Below are 12,612 nucleotides of genomic sequence, written 5' to 3' on the forward strand. Positions count from 1 at the left end.
AGGGTGTGACCTGTGACGTGGGGACTGAAGAAGTCGTCATCGCGAATTAAAAAGGCGCCATCCTCCATCTCTCTCTCTCGTTGTTTTCCCGGAGCTTAGTAATTAGCGGTTTCCTGAGTGGGCTGTCGTCATTGGGGAAGCTTCTCGTGGTAGGTTTTCCCCTCTCTCTCTCTCTCTCTCTTTCTCTCTCTCTCTCTCTCTTTCATCCATTAGTAGAGTCATTTCTCTCCATGGAAACCAAAAGGTGCAGGTACGTGCGGGATCAATATCATCTCCCTTGTACTGACTCTATCTTCTGGCTGACTTGGAAGAGTCCATTGCTTCGATCTCACTGTCATTGTGCTGAGGAGATGTTTCTTTCTCAATCCTTGTCTGAACCATTCTGACAATGCCAATGCTTTCTACAGAATAAGGGAATGGTTAAAGCGAGAAAAAAACCTTTTAAAACAAAATTTTTGAGAAAAGAATGAAGGATATGATAGACAATTAGAAAGGATTATCCCATTACCAGGATTGGGTCATCACAGGATTCGTGACAATTGCGTCATCATTCTCATGACAACAAAAATGTGCCTTGTTACCTAGGCGAGGTCGTTAACCATGATAAAAGATACTAAAAATGAATAAGGAAGCTATTTTAAAGGAATGTCCCCATTGCTGAAGATAAGGTTGTCACAAACATTGCGACCATTTATGCTTAAAATAATATTTGGCCAAAATGCTTTTCAGTAGAACAAAAAGTAAATTTCATTGATAATAGATTAAGAGACAAAGAGAGAGTGGACAGACAGTTTGCCACCACTCTTGATATTCATTAGATACATTAGGTTCAGGAATTACAGAAAGAGAAATGAAGGAATCCCAAGTGTATTTGGCCGCATGGTATGCCCCAAACCACTGATCCGACTGCAGATCAAATTCTGGCATGTGGCTCGCCGAGAAGTGAGTGTTGACACAAACCTGCCACTGTGAAAACTGTCTGAGACACCGCTCTTGCTGATAATCGACACAGAAGAAAGGCCCCAACAACCTGTAATGTTTGTCACGGGCATAAGTGTAGTGAGGAACTGACTCATGCCGGTTGAAGTAATCCCAAACGACCTCCTTCTGATACAGACTCTTGATCAAGGCTCGACAATGAATGACTGTCTTCGACTTCTTTCTGTTGAACCTGAAGGAACTGGCCTTTGATGGCACATGCGGCAGGAACCAAGACTGCAAGGTATAAGTGTATCCTTCCACCAAAATGGTCTCTCCAAGAGAAAAATGAGCTAAGCCTCGGTAGAGGAAGGCTAAGGCCGCCATGAAAACTAAAAGTCATTAGGTCCGCTTGCTTCCCCATCTTCGAAAGAGTTGGGTGACTCTGACATCGATAAAATTCTGGCCGTCCTGAAAGAACGCTAATTTCACTGTGCATAGGACCATGGCATTCTGAATTCTGTCTTTGGCTACTCGAGACAAGGTGTTAACCTCCTCGTATGCTTCATACTTACGATAGAGCCCAAACAGGTCGATGAACTGACTTCCGTTGATCTTAGTGAGAGGCCAAGATTTGCTCCCTATTGCTCTGACTAATGCTTCTCGAACATCTACCCCTTTGATGTTGACCAGGAACTGCTGCTCGACAGGATCATCTGCCTGATGGAGTGGCGGTTTCGGGCTAACCAGCTACTCGTCCTCGGGCTTGTTCAGGTACTCTTCCCTTTCTTTCCTTCTACTGTTACTGCAGCTAGAGTCCCTTCGGTTCGTCTTTTGGTTTGGGGAAGTTGCTGCTTCGTGCATCTTGCGCTGGAGAAGCTGTTACGCTTGCTCTTTATGTGCCCAAGTTGTTTGGATTGGTCCTCTCTGGGGAATTTTTCTTCGTTGTTTGTTTTTAGAATTGATTCATCGTGACAGTGGTTTAAATTGATGCATAGGCCCTATTTTAACGGAACCGATTGCGGAACAATGAAAAAGAAAGGATGTTTGTATTCAATTGGGTATGATTCAATCACCTCCACGCAGGGGCCGATGGAAATGGCTTGGATAAATAAAATTCGCGGTATTCTTTCGAGGATTTCCGAGGGGTTCGAATGCAAAATATATGAACTTGATGTGAAATCTTCATCCGCATGCGTTTATGTTGCTTTCTGCTGATTTGTTGATATGTAGCTTATCTTGCAAGAGTGTTCTTTTGATTCTCTCGTCTGAGTTGGTTATCACTATCCACCTGGCTCGGGTTATGGTTCCTTATGGAAATGGAATGACTTCATATGGAAAAGGGGTTGCTGTCTGAGCATTCAAATGACTCTTTATGGAAAAGGGGATCAGAGTTAAGATGATTTTACTTTGGTATCTTGAAAAGAAGTCTCTTTGCATAATAGGTGGGAACGTTTTGGCAATAAGAGATTAAGGCTGATAATAACGCTCTTCTTTGTAAAGGCTGATCTCTCTTTGGCTGATGGGCTTGTTTGTTCAAGTAAAGTTTGTCATGAAAGATTGACAATTGATAAGAACATAAAATTTGCATTGGAGAGTGAGATCCAAAGGCTGGACCACTCAGACATTTGGTTTCGGAGGAAAAAGGTAAAGGGGATTCAATGGCTTTCTAGAGAGACCCGTGTTTGACATCAATTCCTTGAAACCTAGATCTTTTATCATTACTAGACATAAGAACTAAGGAGTATTTGTGGGCTGATTGTTGGATGAGAAATGGTGGATGGGATGTAATTCATAGAACCATCAAAATTGACGACATGAATCCCGTGAATGTTGAGATTCACTGGGACTTTCTTTTTGCTCAATCTGTGGGATGTCCTTGAGGGGAGTTGAAACGGAGATCCTTTGATTATGATAGTGCAACTCTAGGAAGTCCAGCTGTCTTATTCCACACCTGGTTATGGGTTTTTAAAAATGAAAGATGAATATCATCAGTGACTATCTGACATGTAGTTTGTCCTAGGGGAAGTTGAAGTCCTGTTATAGGGCTTCTCTTGAACCAAGCTATGATCCCCTTCCTGAAAATTTTGTCTTTCAATTTGTAATGGAGGTTTCTCCCATGTATATTGCATCAGTGATTTCCATGGATGCAACAAACCCATACTAGAATTATAGAAGAATCTTAGAAAAGATGTGTGGAAAAGGAAAATCTTAGTTAAGTTGGAAGAAGTTTAATAATATAATGTAAATGCTAGTATTCTCGAAATATTGTGATAAAATCCTTTAAGAATGTTTTATGATTTTTTTTTCATATTGTCTAACAAATTGAATTGTTTTTTACTTTTCGATCATAGAGAGCACCTATACTCTAGGCCAATGGTGAGCAAAAAGGAGAACCCGGCGCTACTCTGATCTCAGAAGTGAACAGGAGAGAGCAAGAAGGATGGCTCAACACCGAGTGATCGTGGTGGTGGAGGATGTTGATGTGGCTCGAAATGCCCTTCAATGGGCGGTTGATAACATCCTTAGAGGTGGCGATCTTGTCACCCTTCTCCATGTCTTTGAGCCGTCTTCCTCCTCTTCTACTTTGGCGGGGGAAGTTCAGAAGAAGAAGAAGAAGAAGAAGAGCAGCATCGCAGCAGCTGGGAATAGGCAGAGGGTTCGCAGGTTGAAGGGGTTTCAATTGGCCCTGTCATTCAAGGATATCTGTGCAAAGATTCCTGAGGTCGGTATGATTCTGAATAAAATTTCTTTCTTTCTACCTTTTTTCTTCTTAATGAAGCTTCACTAAATGAGGGTGTAATCTAACTTTTCCTTTTTGATTTTGGCTTAGGTGAATGTGGAGATTATAGTGACGGAAGGGGATCAGGGGCAGACAATCATGTCTCTGGTGAAGAAGATAGGGGCTTCTACCATTATTCTAGGACTCCATGAACGGAGCTTCCTTTACAAGTGATTCCTCACTCCGAAACCTGTTTTTAATTAGTTTTATAGTGAATAATTCTGGAGAATATCGAGTCCTCTGTGTGTGTGTGCGTGATGCCTTCAGTGATGAATTCTGGGGAAAATGGAGTCTTCTCCATCTCCTTCTAGTGATACCTTGGGGGAATTTGGTGAAAGGTCTTCTTTCTCTCTCTTGATGATGCCTCCATCTCTTTTTGTTTTGAATCTTGTGGATCCAGGACTACCATGGTGGAGAAGTACATAAATAGTCTTAAGTGTCGTGTTCTTGCAGTGAAGCAACCGTCCAGGAGTTCTTCAGCCACACCTGATTTCTCCCAAGTCGAACTCGTTAGGTAGAGTCCAGAATTTCCACAACTTCCTCGTATCCCTTTGTTCTCTAGCTTTACCGGGATAAACTTTGGTTTCACTTTTTATTTATCAGAGAGAACCTTGGAAGAATCCTTATTTTTTGTTAGTAATTTCCTAAGATGAATTCTCTTGAATTATCGGTCTATTTCATTGACTTCTTTTCTTTAAAGAAAACCCCTTCCTATCCGCTTTTTGAAAGACAAATATCAGGACTTGATACATTGAAACTCTTGAAATACAAAGTCTTAAAAAAGGCTCCTTGATCTATAACTTGAATTCTTTCTATCTGTAGTGTTTCAGAGCCGAAGAATCCAGTACAGGCAGTACCAAACCCCATGGCAAGCTTTTGGAGGTCAATGAAACGATGAACACGCCACTAACTTTTTCGGCCATGGTGGATCAAGAAGAGGAGCTTGCTGGAATCTTTAAAGTTTTACTACGTACTCAGATAGAATATGGAAGTAAAAAGATGAAAAAATAAGGAAAACTATATCGAAATTTCTCTTGGGTGTATTTATAATTGAATTCTCAAATATTGAGCAATTGGGACCAATTTGGTGGGTAGATAGTTTGTGGTATTTTCTATCAGTTTGTCTGGTATTAAATCGTGACTTCAATAATCTATGAGCGCTTCTCTCTCTCTCTCTCTCTCTCTCTCTCTCTCTCTATATATATATATATATATATATATATATATATATATATATATATATATATATATATATAGCTTGAACCTCTCTCTCTCTTGGAAGGCCCCTGCTCTTTAGTTCACCTCATCCCTGCACCACCACGGCCATTGCCTCCCCATTAGGGTTCGTTATACCTCATCCTTGAACCGTGACCATTGTCTCACCATTAGGGTTTTCTTCTTGTGCCTAATCTCTGCAAAGTGGCTATTGCCTCCAGTGTGAGGGTTTTTCTCTTTTCTCTCTCTCTCTCTCTCTCTCTCCTCCCCTTATCTCCTTCTTTGAACTGTCGAACTCCCACCCCTCTCATCTCCCCCCATTTTCCCTTTCTCAGAACCTCACTTCTCTTCTCCCTCATTTTCCCTTTCTCAGTTTTTCCTTTCCCTTCCATTTTGCCCTAGTTGCACATTGTGCAACCACCTAAACCTCCCTTCTTTCCAGCCCTAATCCCTTCTCCCCTAGTCTTTGCCCTTCTCCTCCCCCGTTTTGCCCTAACTGCATAGTCTATGGCCTCTCTCTCTCTCTCTCAGCCCCTATTGCTTTACTTTTCTCTTGGCAAGTTGGAGGGACAACGGGACCTTGATCATCACGCATTGGCGGTCCCGGGGATCAACAGAATGGGTTGCTTCTACTGCTCCTTGAGCTTCTTTTCCTCATTGTGAATCTTTTGCATCTGCATGACCCTCTCCATCATCAGCTCGTACTTGCACTTCCCGTAGCGGTGCCTCTCGCTCTCGCACTTTCAAGAGAGGTAAAACTCATTGACCCTGCATTTGTTGTGGGGGATGAGGAGGTGGGCACACTGGTCTCTATAGGGGATAGGGACCCTGGCCTCCACCATCTCTTCCTGAGTCGCGATCATCTTCTTCGACGATCCCTCCACCTCCATTCTGCAACACTTCTCTCTCTCTCTCTCTCTCTATATATATATATATATATATATATATATATATATATATATATATATATGCGCTCCTCGACGACCCGTTTCTGGGGCCTCGCTCCAGATCGTTTGTTGGGCTCGAACCAACGAGCCCTTAATTTCATCCTGGTTGTTATCAATGACTGGGGCTGCCTTTGCTTTTCGCCGATCGGGTATCGACGTTGTCCTCTCTTTCAGGCTCAAATATAGGTTTTTCTCTTTTCTTTCGGTGTCGCTACTCTTCTGCCTTGTTGTGGGCTCGCTTCTCATCTCAGATGTTCAACATTTTTTGCATGGGGTAAGGCTGGAGCCTCTCGTCGCATGCTCTGTTCAGGCAACGCTGGTTCCATAATTCTTCTTTTGTGTGCCATCGGTTCGGGCGACGGATAAGTCGTGGCAACATGTTTCCTCTTTCTGACAATGTTCCTTCCATGCCTTTCGCTCTAGATCTCTGTTAAGCTTTGCCAGGCCGGGGGATTGGTAGCGTGCTGCTTGCTTCTCCTTGAATTTTCATAAGCGCCTTCACTGCCACAAGTGCGATTCTTCCTTTTTCTCCGTCACCCAGTCTGAATGTGTAGGCGTTCCGCCTTCTCTCCTCCGCTCTCGGTGGGTCCGTCTCTTCCATCCCAAGCCCCTGCTGGGTTGGGGCATTTTCATGCTCGCTAAAGTAATCCTCGGCCAATCAGACATCTATCTTTCTCGTCGTGGGTGCAAATTTGTGATCTTCAGCAGCCGACAGATTCCTTCCTTGTGGTCAAGATTGGGTCTATCTGGGACCCGGTCCGGCCATCGCCCAGTGGTAAGGTTTCTTAGTCCTTGTCTTCGACTTTCCCTGCCTCTTCTTCGGTGAAGGATATCTTCATTTTGGCCTGGCTCCTCGATGCACGTGTCTCTCAGCTATCGATTGTTCCACGCGGGTTTGGTTTTTCTGGCGCTCTTTTCCGAGTCTCTTTGGCGGCTCCTTCAGGTATGCTTGAATGCAGTGGGGAATTAGACCTTCATCATTAAACGTCGTCGCTCGTGCTGCCTGGTATGAGCTCGCATGCCTATGCCCAGACTTGCTTTGATTTGTCTGATGCAACTCATACGGTCAATTTGTCTCCTTCTTGGGACCTGACACCTTTTTCATCCCTCTTCAGGATGTCGGCCGTTCTGCATGGGAAAGGCTCCATGCAGTCTGTCCCTTTCAATGATTTCTCTTCTCGGGACTTGAAGCTTTTTTCTCCTTCTGGGCAAAACCCTCAGTCTGCTTATTCTTGTGCGCCTTCTCAAGTCTCGTTGGTGATGCCTTCATGTTTGCTTGCTCGAGGTGGGCTTGTGGTGCTTTTGCCTTCTCCTTTGCAGCTTGTGCCGTCAGGTTTGGGCTCGCAGTCCCATGTCACAGACTGCTCTCTTTTCCATTCTCCAGGTCAGTTTGTCATTTCTTTGCATCCTTGGGACCCAACATTTTCTTTGACCTTCTCCCTTTCCAATTGCTGCTCGATGGTGCGGGTGGACAATCTTGCTCATGGTGGTCTTAGTTCAATCTCTTCTTTCATTTTCTTTCCATCTCGGAATTCTGCTTACCCTGTTATCCATATTATGGCGATTCATGCTATCTCCAACCAGGACAACAACTGCATGGTGATTGGCTTCTCAGTTCCTCATCCTCACCCCTTTTCCCCTCGTGCCCCGAAGGTTATCTCATATTCCCCGTGTTCGGTTTTTTCTCCTATCATTGGCCCTGACGGTGGTCTGTCGAGGGGTGTGTCGACCCACTTGCCTTCCTCTCAGCTCCATCTGCATCCTAGTTTGCACCTCTTGGGTATTGAGATTGGTGACGCTGCAGGATATCTCTCTCTCTGTATCTCAGTTGTTAGCTCTATCGGCTGTCATGGATTCGACTATTTTTTGTCTCCATTCTGTTTTTGAGGATATCCTTTGCCCCCCCCCCCCTTCTGTTTCGTTTGGTTCTTCGCAAGATGACTCTTCGGTTAGGAATGTTCAACGTTCCCCCATTGGTAACCGTAGACGGAGGAGGGTTGTCTTTTCAGATTCGGTTTCTCCTTGTTGGTCTCCTCGTAGATCGCCCAGGTTGTGGCAGCCACAGGTTTTTTTCAGATTTTGTGCCATGAAGCTCGTTTGTTGGAATATTAGGGGCTTCAATTCTGCCCCCAAGCGCTTGTTTTTTAGACAAGCTAATCCTAACATTTTTGCCATTTGTGAAACTAAAAGGGATGACATTTCGCTTGCGGTCGCTTCTTCCATTTGGTGGGGTACGGATTTTTTCTTTAAGTCAGCGGTCAACCATGCCAGTGGTATTCTCCTCTTCGGTAAAAAGTCTTTAAATTTATCACAGCTGGACGTGGGTCTCTACTCTTTGTTTGTTGCTTTCAGCTTATAGTCGGTTGGTCGGAGAGCAGTAGTGTCTGTGGTTTATGGACCCAACCTCGCTAACAGGAGACTTGCGTTTTGGGATGACCTTGATAGGGTGGTTACTTTTAATGATTAGTGCCACTTTATTATGGGCGATTTTAATTATTTGCTTTCTCCTCATGATTCTAATTCTATCAGCCTTCCTAATCCCTCTATTCAAGGCTTCCAAGACTTTATTCACTGGCATCTTCTTTATCCTATTCCTCTTACCAACGAGCACTTCTTTTGGTCGAATAGACGGTCGCGCCTGTGCTGTCGGGTTCTGGACATGGTATTTGTCACCCCTTTTTTGTTGGAGCTCATCCCTGACGTTAAATGTGTCTTGCTTGCGCTCTCTATCTCTGACCATGGTCAGCTCATCACTCTTTGGAGGATGGCTTCTCCTTCACCAGACGCTTTGTTTTTTGAGCAATGGTGGCTTTAGGAGCTGGATTTCAATTCGGTTATTTCGGTATCTTGGTCTAAACCTTCTGCCGAGCACTGGGCTGCTCTTCGGCTTATCAACAAGCTTTCACATCTTGCTAAGGATATTAGGGCCTGGATCCATAATTGTAACGTTGTGAAATTTCAGCATTTGAATGTCTGGGAGCGTGAGCTTTCTGAATTGTACCAGTCTATGTTTTTCCCTGACGCTTTTTCTGAACTTCAACTTTTGAGTTTCCAGGCTAGGTTCATTGAGCTATTTATGCTATTGAATAATTGGAGAGTCAGATGAAATTCGTTGGAAGCAACGATCTAGGGTGAACTGGCTCAAAGCCGGTGATGGCAACACTAATTTTTTTCACTTCTATGTGTCCCATCGCCATCGGAGGAAGACCATCCCTTCTATCTTCATTGAGAGTGTCTCTTTCTCTGATCAGCTTGTCAACCAGGCCGTCATGCACTATTTTAAGTCTATTTATGCCTCTTCAGTGGTTACAGAGGAGAATATTGGGTCTGTCATGCCACGGGTGATCTTTCGTGACCATGCCTGTACTTTACAAAGAAGATTCTTGGATGTTGAGATTCTTCGTGCTATCAAGGATCTGTCTGGTTGGAAAGTGCTCGGCTTTGATGGGTTTCATGTTGACTTTTTTAGGATTTTTTGGGATTCTGTCAAACCGGGCGTGGTTAGCCTCTTGGATGAGTTTTATCGCAATTCCAGGCTGCCCTATCCTTTTCATTTAGCCATTATTTCGCTTATTCTTAAAGACGTCGACGCTTCAGGTATCTCTTGGTTCTGCCTGATCTCGGTAACGAGTGCTCTTTACCGTATGATTGTCAAGGTTTTGGCAAACAGGCTGAAATCGGTGGCTCAACAGATCTTCTCTGACTCTCAGTTCACCTTTATCCATAATAAGAGGATTCATTATTCTTTTATCATGGCAACCGAGGTTGTGCACTCTTTGCATCTTTGCGGTCAACCTTCTTTCGTTCTTAAATTAGATTTTCATAAGGCTTTTGATTATGTGCAATGACCCTTCTTATTTCAAATATTATCGAACTTCGGGTTTGGTCATCGGTTCTCTAGTTGGGTTAGGGAACTAGTCTTGAATGCCCAGGCTATGCTGAATATCAATGGCACTTTCAGGAAACAGTTCAAGCTGGAGCGGGGTCTGCGTCAAGGTTGCCCTCTTTCGCTTTTATTGTTCAATGTGGTCGTCGAGGGTCTTGTTGTGCTGCTTAAGCGGGTCGCTGCCTGCAATTTCATTGATCTCTTACCGGTCCAGAACTTTCATACTCATGCTCTTATTTATGCTGATGATATGATCATTTTCGGCCGCGTTAGTGTTCAACAGATGCTTCAGTTCAAGCTTATTCTTCAAATTTTTCTCTCTTTCCAGCCTTTCTCTCAATGAGCAAAAGTGTTCCCTTTCTATGTTCCACATCCAGCCCTCTATGTTAGCTGATGGGATAAAGCCGATGTTGTACTTGGGTTTGCCGTTACAAGCTAAACACTTTTCCTTTGTGGACTGGGCTCCGATGCTTCTTAAAGTTAAGCGCAAATTACTCTCGTTGCAAGCTTCTTATCTCTTGTACGTTGGCCGCCTAACTTTAGTGAAGCACATTCTCTCGACCATTCCAGAATTCTTCATGTTCATGTTTTTGATGTCTGTGGGTGTGGAGAAGCAGCTGATGCGTCTGCTGGCAGATTTCCTTTGGTCTGGGTGTCATTTCAAAGGTAAGCGCCACCTGGTTGGCTGACGTTCGGTGGTCTTGCCGCGTTCTATGGCCGATTTAGGTGTTCCTGCGCTCAGACCCAGGAGTATTGCCCTGGTCTCTAAGCAATGCTGACTTGCTCATCAACCGGATAATCCTTGCGTTACTTTTCTTTTCTCTAAGTATGGGTCTTCTTCTCTCCTTCCGATTTTTCTCCGCTCGCGACGTGGAGCGTTTTCTCATCTGCGTAAGTCATGGTTGTTGGTTTTAGCTTTTTTCAACAACAATTTTGATGATCTCGCCGATATTGGTAACTGGGTGCATTGGGCTATTGCTCCTACCGGGAGGTTCGTGACCAACAAAGTCTATAGATCGTTGTTTCTCCTAGGGGCGGCCTGGTTGCCCGAATCTGCGCTCTGGGCGAAGGGCCCTTCACCTCGTTCTCGGGTTCTGGCTTGGTTAATCTTGCACGATAAGGTTCAAACTCACTCTACCTTAAAGAGGTGGGGCTTCCAGCTTTCGAGCTGGTGTGTGCTTTGTCATTCTACTGAAGAATCCTCGTTTCACCTCTTCTGGTCTTGCCCTACTTTTGTAGAGATTTTTCGTAGGACTTGGAGGCACTCGGAAGTCCTGGTTATGGAGGAGTCCTTTGCGCTAGACCTCATTTTGGTTCCGATCTGCCTTCGGTGCAGTAAGCGGTGGCGGTTAATCTGGAGGTCGTGGTTGTTTACCACTTGGTGGTTCGTTTGGATGGTGCGCAACGATGCCCTTTTTCGAGAATTTTTTTTCGACATTAATCATCTTGTGCAAAAAATTATAGTGGATGTTTACGCGATTTTGCGTATTCATCTTCTTGATCTAACATCTCGTCCTCTTGTGGCTCTACTCCTTTCAGACCTTATTGGTTTTGCAGCTTCTGTGTGAGCCACTTGTTTTAGTTTGTTTTGCTCCAGTTTGTTTCTGTTTTGTTTTTGTTTTTCTGCTTTGGGTTAAACTCTGTTGCCCCTTTAATTGACTATGTTGAAATCTTGTTTCTCTCTCTCTCCCAAGGAATAAAAATTACTTTATGTTATAAATGGTACAATTGTGTGGAAGTATTGCAGTATTATCTTAAAGGGAAAGCCAGTTGGCTAGCTTGACCAGTCAATGCTTGGCTTCTACTGAAGCAACTAACGTTTTATGTGCTGAAATGTACAAAAGAAAAGGTGCGAAACAAGGTATTGTTTATGCAAAAGGTCTGAATACAAATGGTACAGATTGTTTGGCTTATCTTCTGAAACAACTAATGTTTTATGTGCTGAAGATTACAAAAAAAGGTGTGAAACCAGCTATTCTATATGCCAATGATCTGAATACAAATGTTACAGGTCCAAACATAAAGAAGATGCCATAATGATCACAGCGCTTCATAACATTGAAACAGCTTTTACCTATAGCTTGTGGACAAAAGAAGCGACAAACTATAGAGAAAATGTACTGTAATGTTCTCTTATCAAATTATTTTGTTGGTTGGGAACTGCAAGTGGGTGGCTGGGATTCATAGTTGAAGCAAGGGAAGGCTGTGAAACTTACAATTTTCTGCATCATGAAGTCATTGAAAATGGTGTTTGCCTGTTGTTTTCAACAAATCACATTTTTTTTAGGATATTTAAAGGGAAAACCCCCTCCCTCACAGACTGCACATTGGCTGGCCCCCGATTGGTAGAACCCTTGAGGTCTCCCCTGCCCCCCGGAGTAGGGATGGCAGTGGATCGGGGGACAACAGGGCTCCGCCCTGCCTCACCCATTCGGACCGAGGATGAAGGGCATGAAATGGGGATGAAGGTTAAAATCTATCTCCGTGCGGGGATGGAGGCGGGGATGGACTTATGCTTTTTCCCCATCCCGCCCCGCCCTGCTCTGTCCCCAATCCTTTAAGGGATGACTATAAACTAAGGGGAAACGGATCCCCGCCCCGCCTCACCCCCATTTGAACTGGGGATGGAGGACATGAAACGGTGATGGAGGCGGGGGTGGAGGTTAAAATTCATCCCGGGGATGGAGGTTCGGATTTTGAAACGGGGCGAGGGTGGAGACCTTGTCCCCCGCCCCCGCCCCCGCCCCCGCCCCGGTCCACTGCCTTCCCTACCCAGGAGAGTACACCCAGCTTAACCTTGTAGTAACCAGCCATGAATTTCAAAGCTTTTATGATATTCTCTTGAAGGGCTTCCGAGGTGAAGG

At 44.3% G+C, this 12,612-nt stretch overlaps 1 protein-coding gene and 1 pseudogene across 3 annotated transcripts; one reads left to right on the top strand and one right to left on the bottom strand.

Moving 5' to 3' along the window:
• Positions 1–1,632: 1,632 nt before the first annotated feature.
• LOC149846839 (uncharacterized) lies at positions 1,633–11,906 on the top strand. 3 transcript variants are annotated; one of them, XM_089998169.1, is made up of 5 exons: positions 1,640–1,692; positions 3,273–3,643; positions 3,752–3,870; positions 4,101–4,214; positions 4,523–4,818. In XM_089998169.1, the coding sequence occupies exons 2-5, from the start codon at positions 3,362–3,364 to the stop codon at positions 4,596–4,598; spliced, it is 591 nt and encodes a 196-aa protein (XP_089854295.1). In that variant the 5' UTR covers positions 1,640–1,692; positions 3,273–3,361; the 3' UTR covers positions 4,599–4,818. The 3 variants fall into 3 exon arrangements, with proteins under 3 accessions (XP_089854297.1, XP_089854295.1, XP_089854296.1); XM_089998171.1 differs by lacking the exon at positions 4,101–4,214 and having other exon boundaries at positions 1,633–1,692; XM_089998170.1 differs by lacking the exons at positions 4,101–4,214; positions 4,523–4,818 and adding an exon at positions 11,760–11,906.
• Positions 5,503–5,805, bottom strand: LOC149846840 (NADH dehydrogenase [ubiquinone] 1 beta subcomplex subunit 7 pseudogene; annotated as a pseudogene).
• Positions 11,907–12,612: the final 706 nt, after the last annotated feature.

This window comes from Nuphar pumila, chromosome 2 (genome assembly GCF_984573655.1).
Source record: "Nuphar pumila chromosome 2, dmNupPumi1.hap1.1, whole genome shotgun sequence".
Lineage (NCBI taxonomy): Eukaryota > Viridiplantae > Streptophyta > Magnoliopsida > Nymphaeales > Nymphaeaceae > Nuphar > Nuphar pumila.

Bases quoted from the DNA above. Each gene is read 5' to 3' on its own strand.
- LOC149846839 (XM_089998169.1), top strand. From the start codon at position 3,362: ATGGCTCAACACCGAGTGATCGTGGTGGTGGAGGATGTTGATGTGGCT. The intron at 3,644-3,751 runs GTCGGTATGATT...ATTTTGGCTTAG, and splicing joins TCTGTGCAAAGATTCCTGAG to GTGAATGTGGAGATTATAGT. The intron at 4,215-4,522 runs GTAGAGTCCAGA...TTCTATCTGTAG, and splicing joins TCCCAAGTCGAACTCGTTAG to TGTTTCAGAGCCGAAGAATC.